We start from the raw sequence: 19033 nt of genomic DNA, 5'->3' as shown, positions 1-19033 counted from the left end.
AAGTAACTTGTTCATCTGATAGAGACATCTAGTTGTAGACTCCTTACCTTTGAATAGACACCCAAGCAATACCATCCCTGGAGGTAGGTCTGCAAACCAAGATCATACTAGAAAGTCTTGCAGGACTAAACGGGCAAAGTGCCCATCCCTCAGGACCTGAGTGTCCAGGCAGAGGTGTTTGGTAAACGTGTGCAGGGACGCCCAGGTGGCTGCTGGCAGATATCAAGGACAGGAACTCCAAGTGCTACAGCAGTGGTCGCTGCTTTGTCCCTTATAGAATGATCATGCAGACCTTCAGGGGTTTGGTTTTTGGCCAGTATGTAGCAGATATTTATGCAGAGAACGACCCATCAGGAGATGGTCCTCTGCTGCACTGCCCGTCCTTTCTGCACACCCACATAACAGAGGAAGAGTTGATCATCCACCCGGAACTCTTTGTACAATCAAGGTAGAACACCAATGCTTTTTTTGGGTCCTGGCAGTGGAGTCTCTCTTCCATAGAAGGATGTAGGGGTGATTAAACAGCAGGCAAGATGATGGATTGGCCTACATGAAAGGGTGGGCAGAAAAAAGGACCTAGTGTGAAGCACCACTTTGTTAGGATAGATGGAAAGGTATGGTGGCTTAGATGACAATGCCTGCAGCTCACTCATTCAGTGGGCAGATGTAATGGCCACAAAGAAGGCTATTTTCAAAGTGAGATGCCTGAGAGGACAATTGTGGAGGAGCTCGAAAGGAGTGCACATCAGAAAGGTCAAGATGGGGATGAAGGAAACATATGTGTAAGGCCTTTAAGGAACATATTTATATTAGGGACTTAAACGAAGAAGGTTTATCAGGCAACCTCAAAAAAGCAGAAACTGCAGACAAATAACCTTTGAGAGACCCCATAGCAGAGCCCTGCTGGGCCAGAGAAAGTATAAACAACAGAACCTCAGAGAGAGGGGCAGAAAGGCGGTCAACAGACTTGTCTGTGCACCATAACATAAATTTCTTCCAATGACTGGTGTTGGTGGAGGGATGCCTGGTTGCCATGATAACATTACAGACTTTGGGCAGAAGGTCACAAGCTGTCAACTGTTGCCTCTCAACCTCCACACAAGAAGGCAGAGAATGGAGAGGTTCGGGTGCAGAACCCTCCCCTGCTGATGCAACAAAAGATCCTCCGAAAGAGCAGTCTGATCGGAGGATCGATGAGCATGCTCAACAGCTCAGGATACCAGACTCTTCTTGCCCAGTCTGGAGCCACAAAGATTACTTGGGTCATTCTTGATCTTCTTCAAAACTCTGGGTAGAAGTGGTATTGACGGAAAGACGTACAGGAGGCTCGAGTTCCATTCCAGACGAAAAGTGTCTCTGAGCGATTGCTGCCTTGGAAACTCCAACATGCAATATTGGTGACATTCTGCATTCTCTGAGGAGGCAAACAAATCTATTCGAGGCTCTCTCCACTGCTGAAAGAGACTTTATGCCACCTCCAGACAGAGATGCTATTCGAGATCCGGTAGACATTTTCGTCTGTTCGTCTGCTCTGATGTTCAGAGAGCCCGCCAGATGTTGAACCACCAGGGATATGCCCGCTGTTCCAACCATGTCCAGAGGTGCAAGCCTCTTGCCAAAGGTCCACAACCCCACCCCGCCCTTCTTGTTGCACTACCATATGGCGGCAGTGCTGCACTGTGTTTCTCTTGACAGAGGGAAGAAATTCTTTCAATGCTGGCCGGTTTGCACAGAGCTTTAATCAGATGCTTCTGATCTCCACTTCTCTCAGATGGCTGCCCCATCCAAGGAATGACACATCTGTCGCTACTGTCAGATCTGGTTGGGGTTATTACAGTGTTACAAAGACAGTAAATTAAATCTGTTCTGTGCTGGAGAAGGAAATTTGCAGTACAATCATATGTTTTCACACTGTTCTCACAGTATTTACCATACCATACAGAATATTGTCTGAACTGAAGAGGATATTACACAGGGTACAGTCGACATCAGACACCAAAACAATAGTAACATGGGGCCAGATGTATCAAAGTATTTAGCATTCACAAACTGTGCGATTTGCAAAATTCCACCGTTTGCAAATGCAAAATAGCCTTTCTGAGTCTATGAAAGGCATTGGCAGTTCCATTTTAGGGAATCACTATTTTTTAGGGAATCGCAATTCTATTCCCTAAATAAGAAATCGCAAATAGAGAATGCCTATTTGTGATTTCATAAACACATGTATCAAGAATTTCCTAAATGCGAAATGGGTGTTTAGGAAATACCATTACCATCAACCCTAAGTTGATGGTAACCATGTGCAATTAAAATAAATGCATTTTTAAAATGCCATGCAGCTCACACATGCTTCTATTGCATGTGTGCACTTCACATGTGCACAATTAATTTTTGGGGTGCCTGAAGGTCAGTAGGAACAAATACAGTCACATTTCTTGATAGCGATTCCCTAATAGCGATTGCAACTCTATAGGAATTGCTTTTAGGGAATCACTATTTTGTTACATTCCATTTTGTATTTCCTAAATAGCGATTACCTAAGATTCGCTATTCAGGAAATGCAAAAAGGAACACTGATACATTTGGCCCTAAGTCTAACGAACTCATGCTTCTTAAGATGTACATTTGAGACTCAAGGGACCATCACAGTAGACTATTGTGGTCTTATATGAGCTATATGAGCTCAAACATGGAAGATGAAGTGCAGGATGTAAGCATGAGCCATGGCCCATTGAAATTGTTTTTATTTAAAAGGACCCAAACTTTACATCACAAAAGCACCTCAGCCTTTCGAAGCTAATGTTAAAATCACTTCATTACCTGAGTGCAGTCTGCAAGGATTTTTTTCCATGGTATTTGGTATTTATCTCCAAAGCCTTCTCAAGGAACCTCATAGCCAGATCACATTCCGAAACAGCTTGTAGAACAATACCAATGTTACTCTGTCAATAATGGTGGGAGGAAAGTGGGTTAACACAGTGCTCCTTGGATTGAAAACATATGATTTGACAAGTGATTTATTGTTAATGTATAACTGACATGACACCAAACTTCCTTTTCTCATTGCTAATGATCACTTGGTAAGTATTATACAACTTAGAAGTCGATGATTCAAGAAACATTTTAACGTAACTAGAATCCTTGAACAGTACATTCAGCGTCTACCCTGTGCATCAAGATCTCCAGTATTGAGATGCATAACACAAACGCTTAAGGTCCATACATACGCTCGTAGTAATCTGTTTTGTAAATTAAAGCTCTAGTTGCCAGGTAAAATGTGTTTCTTTTATATTAATTAGGATTTGAATAAAAAGCCACTATTTAAGATATATAGTTGGAAGCATAGTAAATACTAGACCAATAAAAAACTGTTTTACAAGAGTTTCTTCAAAATATCTTTAATGAACTAAAATAAATGCCCTCTGTGTACTTACATCCAGAGTAGCCATTGTAGGATGATCTTCTCCAACCACAAGAAGCATCAGGTAGCGTGCACGGTAAAGTAGTTTCAAGGCCACTGGAAGCTGAGCATTTGCAAAGCAGAATAATGCAAGGAACACCTACGTGTATAAATAGAGAAAAAATGTTTTTATTGACATCTGAGCTACAACATTGCAGCACATTTGAAACAATATTTTAAACAATATTTAGATTGATTAGCTATTTTAATTTATATGCATGTAGGCAAAATAATTTATAACCTTTTAAAAAAAGTATAACTTAACATTGGAAATTATTCCCAAAAGGTTAATAGTTTAGCATTCTTAATGGAAACACAAACATAATCAATTGTTCTTTTTTCACCGTGCAATGTGCGTGAGCTTTGCAATGTGCATGAACCCATCGCAGTCCTGGAGGAATAAAACAGCAGCTGGCATAGATTTTGGAAGCAGTCTAGTGAAAGACCAAGAAAAAATCAATGGCAGGTAGAAGTCAATATGATGGTCTAAGCCCACACCTGCACGCTTCCCGTTAGAAATAACAACGATACACTCCCAAAGGTATTCCTGGGTGGCAAGTGCCTTGTTTTGCTCGTCCTGGGGACGGCAGTGCACTAGCTTGCTGGCGGGATTAGGACATTACAGACCCTGATGAAAGCGAGGGACCTTCGAGATGACAGCTATAATGGTGAACCTCATCTAGGTGAAGCTTGATGCAGAACTACAGGCAGCAATACTGTGGCCTTCATTTCAGAACAGCAAGTGAGCATGGGCCCTGAGCAGGACGTGTGCGTGGATATAGGGAGCAGCCTGGCGCAGGGAATGGTAGACGTAGTCCTGTCATTTATCACTTTGAGGAGGTGGTGAAAAAGGTGCACAAGCAACAGAGGAAAGAGACCTCAAGGCAAAGGACTGTGTAGGAAAGTGCCCCTTTTTGGCATGGTCACCCCCACCTTTTGCTCACTGGTACTGATGTTGTTGATTGGTAGTGCACTGGGTCACTGCTAACCAGTGCCAGTATTCTTTCCCTAAAACTTAACAAATGTTGAAATATAACCCAATTGGCAACGACTTTAGCACCCCTGTAAGTCCCAAGTAAATGGTACCCAAGGCATGGGTTCTAAAGAGCGTCCCTAAGGGGTGAATCATGTATTATGCCCCCGAAAGGGACCCACACTCACACTGCATGCAGACTGCCATTGCCGGATGTAAGAAATGGTGCATACCATTCCGAAAACACAACACTGCACACACCCTTTGTGCAATGCCCACTACCACTGCATGTAAGTCACAACTATTGCAGGCCTTAGAGCCCTAAAGCAGGGTGCATTATATTACATGTGAGGGCACTTCTGCATGAGCAGAGATACCCATGTGATGCCTAGTTCCATTGCTAGACATTACAAGTGTTAAGGAAGCCATTGTGAGAACATGTACTGGTGACTGGTCATTATGAATTACCCAGCTACATGATGGCTTCACTGAAAATAATGGTGTTTGGTAACAAACACATCATCCTAATAAATCTGTACTGTTGGCAGTATCACATTTATTATGACATGCACATGCACCTAAGGGCACCTTAGAGGTGTCCCGTGTATCCCTCTAGTCACTTGGTGTGCTGGCTGACTGGTACAGTCCAGCCTGCCAATACCAATGGGTTTCTGACCTCCTACAGGGGAGAGCCAGTGCTCTCAGAGGCCAGGAACAATGCCTGCATGGGGGAAGGTTTTCACACCTCCTCTACCAGGATGGCTCGTAAATTTAGCATATCAAGGCCAGAGTCTTCAAAGCCTATGTCACCTTTCATATATGACCCTGGCTTCCCCCCAGATGTGGGGAACACCACCCCTGCCCTGAGGACCATTTGGCACCAGAGCAGGAGGGAAATTAGATATGCAGAATGTATGTCACACTTACAAGCTTGGCATACCCCTAAGGTGGGCCACCTGAAGTGGACAGCTGAAGTAAGGTTTTACCATCTTGGGTTTGGTGAAAATAGAGATTACTAGGTCAGCGTAATGTCCAGTCCTCAAAGGAAGTGGTCATTTAGGGGGTGTAGACACCCCAGGTGTAGGGAACTCATTGGCTACTAGCCTACACTTCCCTAAATGCCCCTAAATTCAGTATTTACGGGTTCTCCCCAACACCAGACTGACAGATTTGTCTAACTGGGAACAGAAGAGGGACAAAGAAGAGTAGTCATTGCGAGAACTGAGGATCTACACTGAACTTGGCACAAAACCCTGCTGGGCTGATGGTACCTCGACAATTGCAAAGACCCTACCCATTCAAAATCTGTGCATGCTGCTCAACACTGGGAGGACTGCCCAGCATTTTGCTAACCATCTATCACCTTACCTGGGGTGGAGGAGCCACCCCCTGCATCTGCAGGCACTCATTGCATCTGCCCAGATCACTGTGTTGTTGGCCAGCAGGCCCTCTGAGGGAACAACACTTCAGGAGGAGGTTTCTGTGGGTCTAGGAGGTAAGCCCCATCTCTCTACTGAGTTTTGAGACGCTAGACCCTCCAGGAGCCTCCCTGCACCAATACCCTGAATACCAGAGCACTTCCACCAGCCAAGGCTTGTTGTTCATCCAGTCCAGGCACGAGAGCCTTGAAAACCGACCTGCCAACAAGGGACTTCAGGACCAATAAGGCTCACATCAAGAGTGGCCCTGCTGTTGTATTTTCTTCCCCTCAAACCTAGATGCTTGAGAGCCTTCAATGCAAGTGGCCAGCTGGCCAACAACCTCTGCTTCTGAGCCCGAGTTCACAACAACCGACTCCGCCCCCTAGCTCCCAAAACCCTCACAAGCCTAGCCCCCTTTGGGTTCTGCTAGACTTGTCCCCAAGTCCCCCCTTGCAGCCTTTGTTTCAGGTGCCCAACTTTGCCTTCTACGGTGTGGCGCTCAAGGCTACCAACCCCTCCATCACCTCTGCACCCGGGCACTACAGGGCAGGTAAACTAAACCTGCTGGTGGTTCTTTGGACCTTGTCCCCCTAGCACTGTAAGTTTCAAAGGGCACCCCCAAATTCCGACTACAAGTATATGTTTGCAGTACGTCTTTCCTCCCATAGGGATAACATTACTACGTTTGAGGAGCATACTTCAACAACTGTTATTTTGTGTATTTTTGCTTTTCCTTCTAAAATCGATAACCCTGAAAGCACTTACCTGATTCTGATGATCTTGGTGTATACATTTATATAAAGTTTGTGTTATTTTTATAAATTTGTCTTGGATTTCTTTTTGTGTGTTTGTACCATTTATTGACTCTTTGTGTGGTTAACACTCTCCTCTGATAAGCCTAAGCTGCTTGACCACACTACCACAAATAGCTCCACTTGGGATGATTGAAGAAAGCCCCGTAAACCAAATAGAGGTTGTCTGGACTTTTTGCATGGTGTACTCTTACACTGACCCACTACATAAAATGGCAGCTTCCTACAGACTGCATCACTGGTATTGCTGCATGGTTTCTGCGTGTGTTCATATCACACTAAGGGGCTACTGCTGCACGGGGACTGCTTCCTTTGTTACCACACTGTAGGAAGTTGGCTCTGTATCAGTTATTTCAAAGTAAGAAATAACATGCACAGAGTCCAAGGGTTCCCCTTAGAGGTAAGATAGTGGCAAAAAGAGATAATACTAATGCTCTATTTTGTGGTAGTGTGGTCGAGCAGTAGGCTTATCAAAGGAGTAGTGTTAAGCATTTGTTGTACATACACACAGGCAATAAATGAGGAACACACAGGTTTTTGTATAGAAAAATATATTTTCTCAGTTTATTTTAAGAACCACAGGTTCAAATTCTACATGTAACATCTCATTTGAAAGGTATTGCAGGTAAGTACTTTAGGAACTTTGAATAATCACAATAGCATGTATACTTTTTACATAAAAAACATATAGCTATTTTAAAAGTGGACACAGTGCAATTTTCACAGTTCCTGGGGGAGGTAAGTTATTGTTAGTTCTTGCAGGTAAGTAAACCACCTACGGGGTTCAAATTGGGGTCCAAGGTAGCCCTTCGTTGGGGGTTCAGAGCAACCCCAAAGTCACCACACCAGCAGCTCAGGGCCGGTCAGATGCAGAGGTCAAAGAGGTGCCCAAAACACATAGGCTTCAATGGAGGTAAGGGGGTGCCCCGGTTCCAGTCTGCCAGCAGGTAAGTACCCGCGTCTTCGGAGGGCAGACCAGGGGGGTTTTGTAGGGCACCGGGGGGGGGACACAAGTCAGCACAAAAAGTACACCCTCAGCAGCACGGGGCGGCCGGGTGCAGTGTGCAAACACGCGTCGGGTTTTCAATAGGTTTCAATGAGAGACCAAGGGGTCTCTTCAGCGTTGCAGGCAGGCAAGGGGGGGGGCTCCTCGGGGTAGCCACCACCTGGGCAAGGGAGAGGGCCTCCTGGGTGTCACTCCTGCACTGGAGTTCCGATCCTTCAGGTCCTGGGGGCTGCGGGTGCAGTGTCTTTTCCAGGCGTCGGGATTTCAGAGTCAGGCAGTCGCGGTCAGGGGGAGCCTCGGGATTCCCTCTGCAGGCGTCGCTGTGGGGGCTCAGGGGGGACAACTTTGGTTACTCACAGTCTTGGAGTCGCCTGGGGGTCCTCCCTGTAGCGTTGTTTCTTCACCAGTCGAGTCGGGGTCGCCGGGTGCAGTGTTGCAAGTCTCACGCTTCTTGCGGGGATTGCAGGGGTCTTTAAATCTGCTCCTCTGGAAACAAACTTGCAGTCTTTGTTGAACAGGGCCGCTGTTCTCGGGAGTTTCTTGGTCTTTTGGAAGCAGGGCAGTCCTCTGAGGATTCAGGGGTCGCTGGTCCTGGGGAAAGCGTCGCTGGAGCAGTTTTCTTCTGAAGGAGGGAGACAGGCCAGTAGGGCTGGGGCCAAAGCAGTTGGCGTCTTCTTCTTCTTCTGCAGGGTTTTTCAGCTCAGCAGTCCTCTTCTTCTTTAAGTTGCAGGAATCTAAATTCTTAGGTTCAGGGGAGCCCTTAAATACTAAATTTAAGGGCGTGTTTAGGTCTGGGGGGTTAGTAGCCAATGGCTACTAGCCCTGAGGGTGGGTACACCCTCTTTGTGCCTCCTCCCAAGGGGAGGGTGTCACATTCCTATCCCTATTGGGGGAATCCTCCATCTGCAAGATGGAGGATTTCTAAGAGTCAGAGTCACCTCAGCTCAGGACACCTTAGGGGCTGTCCTGACTGGCCAGTGACTCCTCCTTGTTTTTCTCATTATCTCTCCTGGACTTGCCGCCAAAAGTGGGGGCTGTGTCCAGGGGGCGGGCATCTCCAGTAGCTGGAGTGCCCTGGGGCATTGTAACACGAAGCTTGCGCCTTTGAAGCTCACTGCTAGGTGTTACAGTTCCTGCAGGGGGAGGTGTGAAGCACCTCCACCCAGAGCAGGCTTTGTTTCTGTCCTCAGAGAGCACAAAGGCTCTCACCGCATGGGGTCAGAAACTCGTCTCTCAGCAGCAGGCTGGCAGAGACCAGTCAGTCCTGCACTGAACAATTGTGTAAAATACAGGGGGCTCTCTAAGATGCCCTCTGTGTGCATTTTTTAATAAATCCAACACTGGCATCAGTGTGGGTTTATTATTCTGAGAAGTTTGATACTAAACTTCCCAGTTTTCAGTGTAGCCATTATGGAGCTGTGGAGTTCGTTTTTGACAGACTCCCAGCCCATATATTCTTATGGCTACCCTGCACTTACAATGTCTAAGGTTTTGCTTAGACACGGTAGGGGCATAGTGCTCATGCACCTATGCCCTCACCTGTGGTATAGTGCACCCTGCCTTAGGGCTGTGGTGGCATTATGGAGTCCTGTTGAGACTGGACCTCCTTTAGTGCCTGGAGAAGTGGGCAGTTTGGACTCATATATTCACTCTACAGAATGCTGGAAACATAGATGGCAGGGCAAGTGCTCAGTACATCCTAACTGCTGGTAACAGCAGATGGGGGAAACCTCCTGGAGCAAAACATCAGAAAATCTCTAGAATGATTAGGTTTTGCAGACCTTGCCCAAGGGTTGAAATTAAAACAAAAGTACAGTCTTGCACTAATATAATACATGTCTCTTCTCAGAGAAGGGGGGCTGGTTGTTGGTGAACCATGTCCGTGGCGGCAAGAATTGTTACCGGGCCTGGGAAGTGGGTTTGGGAGAGAATTATAAAATTAGTCAGCCCTACTATGTACCATGAATTACAGTACCAGACTGATAGGCAGGAGAACCAGCACCACACTAGGACTCAACAAAGCTCAAATGAGGCCCTCTGTAGGACATAACTCAAACACAAGAGTAAGGGGTTCACTTTATAATAGAGGAGCTACTGACAGGAGAAGTATCCCTTGGAGTTCCTTGAACTTATTAGATGAGTCAGTAGTATTGAATACTGTGGAGTGTCATGTGTTGATAGCGGGGGGTGTTTCCTTTATGGACCAGGTGGTCTCACACACTATATAGTGTCATGCTTCATCATATGACCACCTAGCCCCACCCAGGTAGGACAGTGCCACCTGGGCGGACTCAACCTCACTGTTAAAGGAACAGGAGGGAGTGCGTAAATGTTAACTGTTCTGAAAAATGTGGGATCCAGCTAAGCTAGGGTATACATAAAAACACCTAGACAGTCACCTTGTGTGAGAGTACACTTTTTAATAATGGTGTCTGCTGTTGTGATTAAAAACAAAAGAATGGGACACCACTGTGAGAGCAAGGACTCACTGGGTCGCCTATCTAGAAATGGCCAACATGTTTCTGCCCTCTATAATGATCCAAGGAAAGTCTCAGGGCATTCATCAGGGCCTCGGGTCCCTAAACCTTATGCAGTGTAAGGAAAAACTACTCCATTCAAGGGGAGTGAGTGTGGAAGGGTGTGAACAAGAGGTAAAGGGCCTACCTTAAACAAGGAATTACCTTGTGGAGGCCTGAAGGAAACAAAGAAAGCATATAAATTGGTATGTGAAACACAACACTACACAACAAAGCACACCCAACCGTGACAAGGCAAGCAAAAGTCATGCACTGCACACGTGTGTGAAACATATCCAAAGAGGAGTGAGAATCTCTCACCCTATACCTGAAGGCCACTAGCCCCAGGATTCCAGGAGGGGGAGAGTCCCCTTATTGTCACACACTAAGGAGAAGATAAACAGGGCAATAAGAACATGAACGGTATGAAGGAATATAGAGAAAAAAGGGCTGCTGCCTGGTCGTAGTTAAGTGCCAGGTGGTATGATATGATCCCAACGGGGGCAGGTAAACACTACATATAGGAAATATACCGGGAAAAAGTAATTCTCTGTTTCTACAACCTGCTTTCCGCTGGTAAATAGAAGGATATGAGGATATACAACAAGATACCCCCGTGGTCAGAGGCCTAATGCTGGTGAAAGGAAATAAATTAAAACGATCTTATCTGTGCCATGGATGTCGCCATATACCACAAGAAACGTTCTCACTCACAACTCCAAAGGAGGCGCTCACTGTGCGTCTAGATCGTCCCCTCGCTGGACCGCTTGAGGTAATGGTCCAGCTTGGGGGTGGAATATAAGGAGATCAGAATGGTTCAAGACGGTGCGCAAACTGCGTAATCACCGCCGCCGGCCCGGGCTGGATCTCAGTGAACAAGTCACTCTGTAGGACAGCCACAGAAAATATAAAGCTTATTAGGGCAGCTGTGATTGGCTCAAGGGGGAAAGAAGAGATAAGAACATGAACTGGAGCTGCTAATCTACTGAAAGAAAATTGGGGGTGAACAATGTTTTAGGGAGGATATCTAGGGAGATCTTGTGTTAACCTTATACCTTATTAGTAGTCATGGTATGATTTGTTAAGTGGCAATAAATTGTGAGGGGTCTGAGGCATGTGAAGGAAAAGGTAGAATGGATCTTTGAAATAGTGAGAGGAGACAAAAAAGATGATGAAAAGCCACATTTTGAAGGGTGTCAGTCCATGCCTTATCTATCAAAAATCTAATCCTTCTGTTTGCTTTTGCCCTTTTGTGACTGGTTTGCTTGCATATTGTGCCATGTGGGCACTGGAAGGCTGCTAAACAGCTCCCAGTGCATATGCTCTAATGTAATAGGCTGACCCCATTCAACATATCTGGCTTTTAGGTATTTTAAGTAAGTCAGTGGTAAGATGGTGCAGAAAAACGCACAAATTGTATAAAAGCCGACATCCCATGTTGTCACATTGTGGACTTGCACCACACATATGAGTAGCTTTAAAATAGTTTGGGTTTTCCTTTAGTGGCCTATTTTCAACAAGAGATAAGCTACAACAGTGCCTCCAAACCCACAAGGCTTAGAAGTATAATTAGAGGTAACACATGCACAGTATATTAACATGTATGGTTCTATTTTAACCAAACCCCAAAAGTGCTGTTTACTGTATAGGGTAAACTACATTTCTAGTGCAAACCTGTGCTTTATAGCTAAAAATCCTAAATGTGTCTAACAGGAGGTCTCTCTGTCACTGCACTCAGCATTTAGAATCTGTGTAATCAACAAACTTAGGGCCTGATTTAGAGTTTGGGGTTACTCCATCACAAATGTAACAGATATACTGTCCACCATATTACGATTCCATTATAGCCAATGGAGATTGTAATATGATGGACGGGATATCTGTCACGTTTACATTTGTGACTGAGTAACCTTTCCACCAAACTCTAAACCAGAACCTGGTTTTTATTACAAGTGTCACAAATATATGTATATATATATATACTTTTTGAAAAGTTATTTACCTATGTATAAGGATTGGCTACTTCTAAACCAGTTTGCCCAGTCTCAGTTCATACAATAACTGGAATTAGATACCTGCCCAGCCAGTGCTCTAACCAGAAGAAGTGTAAATGACTATTGTTAGGTCCTTTATCTTCGGGACAACTTAGAGCCCTTAAAGTGTAGCTGCTACGCTGTGTTACAGTGAATAGCAAGACAAGGTAAGGAAAATACAAATACATTAAGTTTAAGTTTTGTTTTATGGAGCTTGTGCTAGCAAACTTTCAGAGGCAGGGAAAATCTTAGCTGGTTAATTAGCAAAAAGTCAGGTTTAAAGCCCTTTCCTAAAGAGGAACAAGTTAGACTATGTTTTTAAATGCATGGGTACCTTGTTCCATGCTTTTCTAGTAGACAGTACGAAGCTCTTCCCACCCCAGAGTGCCGAAGCCACATTTTCAAGAAACTGTCTGCATCTATGAAAGGAAAATTGAACCCATTTGTACCATTCAAAGACAAACAAGAACTTCTAGAAGTTTAAATCCTGTTTTAAAGACACATCATCAACATGCATTTGAAGCTGGCCTTCATAAAGAAAGGGTATTATAAGTAGAGCATCAACCTGACTAGGATTTGCACTTATTGTAACAGACATACCCATGAGCAAGCTTGTGGGGATCAGAAAGCTCAGTTAGTCATTCACAATACTGAAAAAAACATGAATACTGTCTTGTGGGATAGTTTTGGTCCTAAAGCAGGACAAGTGCAATTTTCAGATATGTTCATGGAATTCCACCAACCACTGCTGTGTTACATCTGTAACTTGGGGTTTCCACCAACTAGAAATCACAAACACTCTTGGAGTTGGAAAAGACACAAAGAGAGCCTACTGTTACAGCAGCCTTGTCTGCTTGTGGAATGAATGGGGACCTGAATTCTCCTTCCACTTAAATCCAAGGTGTAAGGAAATGCCTCCTTGGCATGGTTACCCCCTGACTTTTTGCCTTTGCTGATGCTATGTTTTGAATTGAAAGTGTGCTGAGGCCTGCTAACCAGGCCCCAGCACCAGTGTTCTTTCCCTAACCTGTACTTTTGTATCCACAATTGGCACACCCTGGCATCCAGATAAGTCCCTTGTAAATGGTATCCCTGGTACCAAGGGCCCTGATGCCAGGGAAGGTCTCTAAGGGCTGCAGCATGTCTTATGCCACCCTGGAGACCCCTCACTCAGCACAGACACACTGCTTGCCAGCTTGTGTGTGCTGGTGAGAACAAAATGAGTAAGTCGACATGGCACACCCCTCAGGGTGCCATGCCAGCCTCTCACTGCCTATGCAAGTATAGATAAGTCACCCCTCTAGCAGGCCTTACAGCCCTAAGGCAGGGTGCACTATACCATAGGTGAGGGCACCAGTGCATGAGCACTGTGCCCCTACAGTGTCTAAGCAAAACCTTAGACATTGTAAGTGCAGGGTAGCCATAAGAGTATATGGTCTGGGAGTTTGTCAAACACGAACTCCACAGCACCATAATGGCTACACTGAAAACTGGGAAGTTTGGTATCAAACTTCTCAGCACAATAAATGCACACTGATGCCAGTGTACATTTTATTGTGAAATACACCCCAGAGGGCACCTTAGAGGTGCCCCCTGAAACCTCAACCGACTATCTGTGTAGGCTGACTGGTTCCAGCAGCCTGCCACAACCGAGACATGTTGCTGGCCCCATGGGGAGAGTGCCTTTGTCACTCTGAGGCCAGTAACAAAGCCTGCACTGGGTGGAGATGCTAACACCTCCCCCAGGCAGGAGCTGTAACACCTGGCGGTGAGCCTCAAAGGCTCACCCCCTTTGTTCCAGCACCACAGGACACTCCAGCTAGTGGAGTTGCCCGCCCCTCCGGCCACGGCCCCACTTTTGGCGGCAAGGCCAGAGGAAATAATGAGAATAACAAGGAGGAGTCACTGGCCAGTCAGGACAGCCCCTAAGGTGTCCTGAGCTGAAGTGACTCTAACTTTTAGAAATCCTCCATCTTGCAGATGGAGGATTCCCCCAATAGGGATAGGATTGGGACCCCCTCCCCTTGGGAGGAGGCACAAAGAGGGTGTACCCACCCTCAGGGCTAGTAGCCATTGGCTACTAACCCCCCAGACCTAAACACGCCCTTAAATTTAGTATTTAAGGGCTTCCCTGAACCTTAGAATTTAGATTCCTGCAACTACAAGAAGAAGAGGACGGCTGAGCTGAAAGACCCCTGAGAAGAAGAAAAGAAGACACCAACTGCTTTGGCCCCAGTCCTACCGGCCTGTCTCCTGCCTTCTAAAGAAACCTGCTCCAGCGACGCTTTCCCCAGGACCAGCGACCTCTGAATCCTCAGAGTACTGCCCTGCTTCAAGAAAGACAAGAAACTCCAGAGGACAGCGGCACTGCTCCAAAAAGACTGCAACTTTGTTACAGAGGAGCAGATTTAAAGACCCCTGCAAATCCCCGCAAGAAGCGTGAGACTTGCAACACTGCACCCGGCGACCCCGACTTGACTGGTGGAGAACCAACACCTCAGGGAGGACCCTCCGGCGACTCCGAGACCGTGAGTAACCAAAGTTGTCCCCCCTGGGCCCCCACAGCGACGCCTGCAGAGGGAATCCCGAGGCTCCCCCTGAACGTGACTGCCTGACTCTAAAATGCCGACTGCTGGAAAAGACCCTGCACCCGCAGCCCCCAGCACCTGAAGGAACGGAACTTCAGTGCAGGAGTGACCCCCAGGTGGCCCTCTCCCTTGCCCAGGTGGTGGCTACCCCGAGGAGCCCCCCCCTTGCCTGCCTGCACCGCTGAAGAGACCCCTTGGTCTCCCATTGACTCCCATTGGAAACCCGACGCCAGTTTACACACTGCACCCGGCCGCCCCCGCGCTGCTGAGGGTGTACTTTTTGTGTGTACTTGTGTCCCCCCGGTGCCCTACAAAACCCTCCTGGTCTGCCCTCCGAAGACGCGGGTACTTACCTACTGGCAGACTGGAACCGGGGCACCCCCTTCTCTCCATTGAAGCCTATGTGTTTTGGGCACCTCTTTGACCTCTGCACCTGACCGGCCCTGAGCTGCTGGTGTGGTAACTTTGGGGTTGCTCTGAACCCCCAAGGGTGGGCTACCTTGGACCCAAAACTGAAACCTGTAGGTGATTTACTTACCTGCTAAAACTAACAATACTTTACCTCCCCCAGGAACTGTGAAAAGTGCACTGTGTCCACTTTTAAAACAGCTATTTGTGTTTTATATGAAAAGTATATATGCTACTGTAATTATTCAAAGTTCCTAAAGTACTTACCTGCAATACCTTTCAAATGAGATATTACATGTAGAATTTGAACCTGTGGTTCTTAAAATAAACTAAGAAAATATATTTTTCTATAACAAAACCTATTGGCTGGATTTGTCTCTGAGTGTGTGTTCCTCATTTATTGCCTGTGTGTATGTACAACAAATGCTTAACACTACTCCTTTGATAAGCCTACTGCTCGACCACACTACCACAAAATAGAGCATTAGTATTATCTCTTTTTGCCACTATCTTACCTCTAAGGGGAACCCTTGGACTCTGTGCATGCTATTCCTTACTTTGAAATAGCACATACAGAGCCAACTTCCTACACAAGGTCTGCACCAGATTCTTCAGGATGAGCAAGGTGGTCTTCTGAAGTACATAGGGAGAACTTGGATGGACCCTTGACGTTTTTAAACTCCTGTAAGGTTGCCCAAAGGTGCTGATGCTACACGACTGAGGTGTAGCTTTGTGAGCAAGATTTCCTGGTTGGCCCCATGTGCATATTTTTGCTACAAATTTCTAGACTCAAGTTGAAAAAACAGAAACCAAGTGTATACCCTTGTGAAGCCCTGTATAGCATCAGCTTCTTTCCTAATTCCTCGGAAGTACTTCCAGTATTTCCAGGTCCAAAAAAAAGAAACTAAATCCCAGACTACAGCACAAGAGTACTAAGAGGTGGAAAGGTGAACCCAATGGCAAATTAACATTGATGTCTAAAGATTTCAAGATTTCAAGCTGTTCCTGCAAAACAAGATGTTCATCGGACCCCGAATTGTACATAACTGACCTAGTAAAATCGAATTTGGCCACGCTTTGCCCCACTAGGTAAAATTGTTGACTACAGTCAATTGAAAAGGCATCTACTTGGTCGCCTTCCCCATTGTTTTCTAAGGAGAATTTTCAGTCTTTCAAAAAATATCTATACCAATTGAACCTGTTTACCAATTTGTATTGTTTTAATTACTGGTAAAAATTACTTTTAATTCATGTTTACTGTATTCATTTTGTCATTTCATAAGTTTTTGTTTCTCAACTTTAATGTTGTGCTGCTAAAACACTATACAAACATTTATGCCACATTACGAGAGGTAATTCCAGGATTTCTCATGATTCCCTGCTTTTTACTTCATCCGTACTGGGTTATTTATCTTTGCGGAAGATAATTGCTCTTCCCCTTACTTAATAAGCCATTTTCATACAACATTTATGAACTTGCATTCTTGTCATGTGTAAGGAAATGCCTCCTTGGCATGGTTACCCCCTGACTTTTTGCCTTTGCTGATGCTATGTTTTGATTTGAAAGTGTGGTGAGGCCTGCTAACCAGGCCCCTGCACCAGTGTTCTTTCCCTAACCTGTACTTTTGTTTACACAATTGGCACACTCTGGCACCCAGGTAAGTCCCTTGTAACTGGTACCCCTGGTACCAAGGGCCCTGATGCCAGGGAAGGTCTCTAAGGGCTGCAGCATATCTTATGCCACCCTGGGGACCCCTCACTCAGCACAGACACACTGCTTGCCAGCTTGTGTGTGCTGGTGAGGACAAAACGAGTAAGTCGACATGGCACTCCCCTCAGGGTGCCATGCCAGCCTCACACTGCCTATGCAGTATAGATAAGTCACCCCTTTAGCAGGCCTTACAGCCCTAAGGCAGGGTGCACTATACCATAGGTGAGGGCACCAGTGCATGAGCACTGTGCCCCTACAGTGTCTAAGCAAAACCTTCGACATTGTAAGTGCAGGGTAGCCATAAGAGTATATGGTCTGGGAGTCTGTCATACACGAACTCCACAGCACCATAATGGCTACACTGAAAACTGGGAAGTTTGGTATCAAACTTCTCAGCACAATAAATGCACACTGATGCCAGTGTACATTTTATTGTAACATACACCCCAGAGGGCACCTTAGAGGTGCTCCCTGAAACCTTAACCAACTACCCGTGTAGGCTGACTGGTTTTAGCAGCCTGCCACACTCGAGACATGTTGCTGGCCACATGGGGAGAGTTCCTTTGTCACTCTGTGGCTAGTAACAAAGCCTGCACTGGGTGGAGATGCTTATCACCTCCCCCTTGCAGGAGCTGTAACACCTGGTGGTGAGCCTCAAAGGCTCACCCCCTTTGTTACAGCACCACAGGGCATTCCAGCTAGTGGAGTTGCCCGCCCCCTCCGGCCACGGCCCCACTTTTGGCGGCAAGGCTGGAGGAGATAATGAGAAAAACAAGGAGGAGTCACTGGCCAGTCAGGACAGCCCCTAAGGCAACCTGAGCTGAAGTGACTCTGACTTTTAGGAATCCTCCATCTTGCAGATGGAGGATCCCCCCAATAGGGATAGGAATGTGACCCCCTCCCCTTGGGAGGAGGCACAAAGAGGGTGTAGCCACCCTCAGGGCTAGTAGCCATTGGCTACTGCCCTCCCTGACCTAAACACACCCCTAAATTCTGTATTTAGGGGCTCCCCTGAACTTAGGAACGCAGATTCCTGCAACCTAAGAAGAAGAGGACTGCTAAGCTGAAAAACCCTGCAGAGAAGACGGAGACACCAACTGCTTTGGCCCCAGCTCTACCGGCCTGTCTCCCCCCTTCTGAAGAAACTGCTCCAGCGACGCTCTCCCCAGGGACCAGCGACCTCTGAATCCTCAGAGGACTGCCCTGCTCTAGAAGGACCAAGAAACTACCGAGAACAGCGGCCCTGTTTACCAAAGACTGCAACTTTGTTTCCAAAGAAGCAACTTCAAGACAACTGCGTTTCCCGCCAGAAGCGTGAGACTTGCAACTCTGCACCCGACGCCCCCGGCTCGACTTGTGGAGAAACAACACTTCAGGGAGGACTCCCCGGCGACTACGAGACCGTGGGTAGCCAGAGTTGCCCCCCCTGAGCCCCCACAGCGACGCCTGCAGAGGGAATCCCGAGGATCCCCCTGACCGCGACTGCCTGACTCCCAGATCCCGACGCCTGGAAAAGACTCTGCACCCGCAGCCCCCAGGACCTGAAAGATCGGAACTCCAGTGCAGGAGTGACCCCCAGGAGGCCCTCTCCCTTGCCCAGCTGGTGGCTACCCCGAGGAGCCCCCCCCTTGCCTGCCTGCATCGCTGAAGAGACCCCTTGGTCTCCCATTGATTTCAACGACAAACCCGACGCGTGTTTGCACACTGCACCCGGCCGCCCCCGTGCTGCTGAGGGTGTACTTTCTGTGCTAACTTGTGTCCCCCCCCGGTGCCCTACAAAACCCCCCTGGTCTGCCCTCCGAAGACGCGGGTACTTACCTACTGGCAGACTGGAACCGGGGCACCCCCTTCTCCATTGAAGCCTATGTGTTTTGGGCACCACTTTGACCGCTGCACCTGACCGGCCCTGAGCTGCTGGTGTGGTAACTTTGGGGTTGCTCTGAACCCCCAACGGTGGGCTACCTTGAACCCAAACTTGAACCCCGTAGGTGGTTTACTTACCTACAAAAACTATCAAATACTTACCTCCCCCAGGAACTGTTGAAAATTGCACTGTGTCTAGTTTTAAAATAGCTATATGTGATTTATTTGAAAAGTATATATGC

General features: G+C 46.7%; 1 protein-coding gene across 2 annotated transcripts in view; it reads right to left on the bottom strand.

Annotated features, from left to right (window-relative positions):
- LOC138266200 (clustered mitochondria protein homolog) overlaps positions 1-19033 on the bottom strand; it is a 241245-nt gene that overhangs the window by 28443 nt on the left and 193769 nt on the right. For both annotated transcript variants that reach the window (XM_069214691.1, XM_069214692.1), the window contains exons 21-22: positions 3435-3560; positions 2821-2942 (exon numbers count right to left, since the gene is read on the bottom strand). In XM_069214691.1, coding sequence (XP_069070792.1) covers positions 2821-2942; positions 3435-3560 — 248 coding nt within the window. The remainder of the gene's footprint in view (positions 1-2820; positions 2943-3434; positions 3561-19033) is intronic.

The sequence above is a fragment of the Pleurodeles waltl genome, chromosome 11, assembly GCF_031143425.1.
Source record: "Pleurodeles waltl isolate 20211129_DDA chromosome 11, aPleWal1.hap1.20221129, whole genome shotgun sequence".
NCBI lineage: Eukaryota > Metazoa > Chordata > Amphibia > Caudata > Salamandridae > Pleurodeles > Pleurodeles waltl.
Note: the sequence above shows the minus strand (reverse complement) of the source record. Positions and strands in the feature narration are given on the sequence as shown.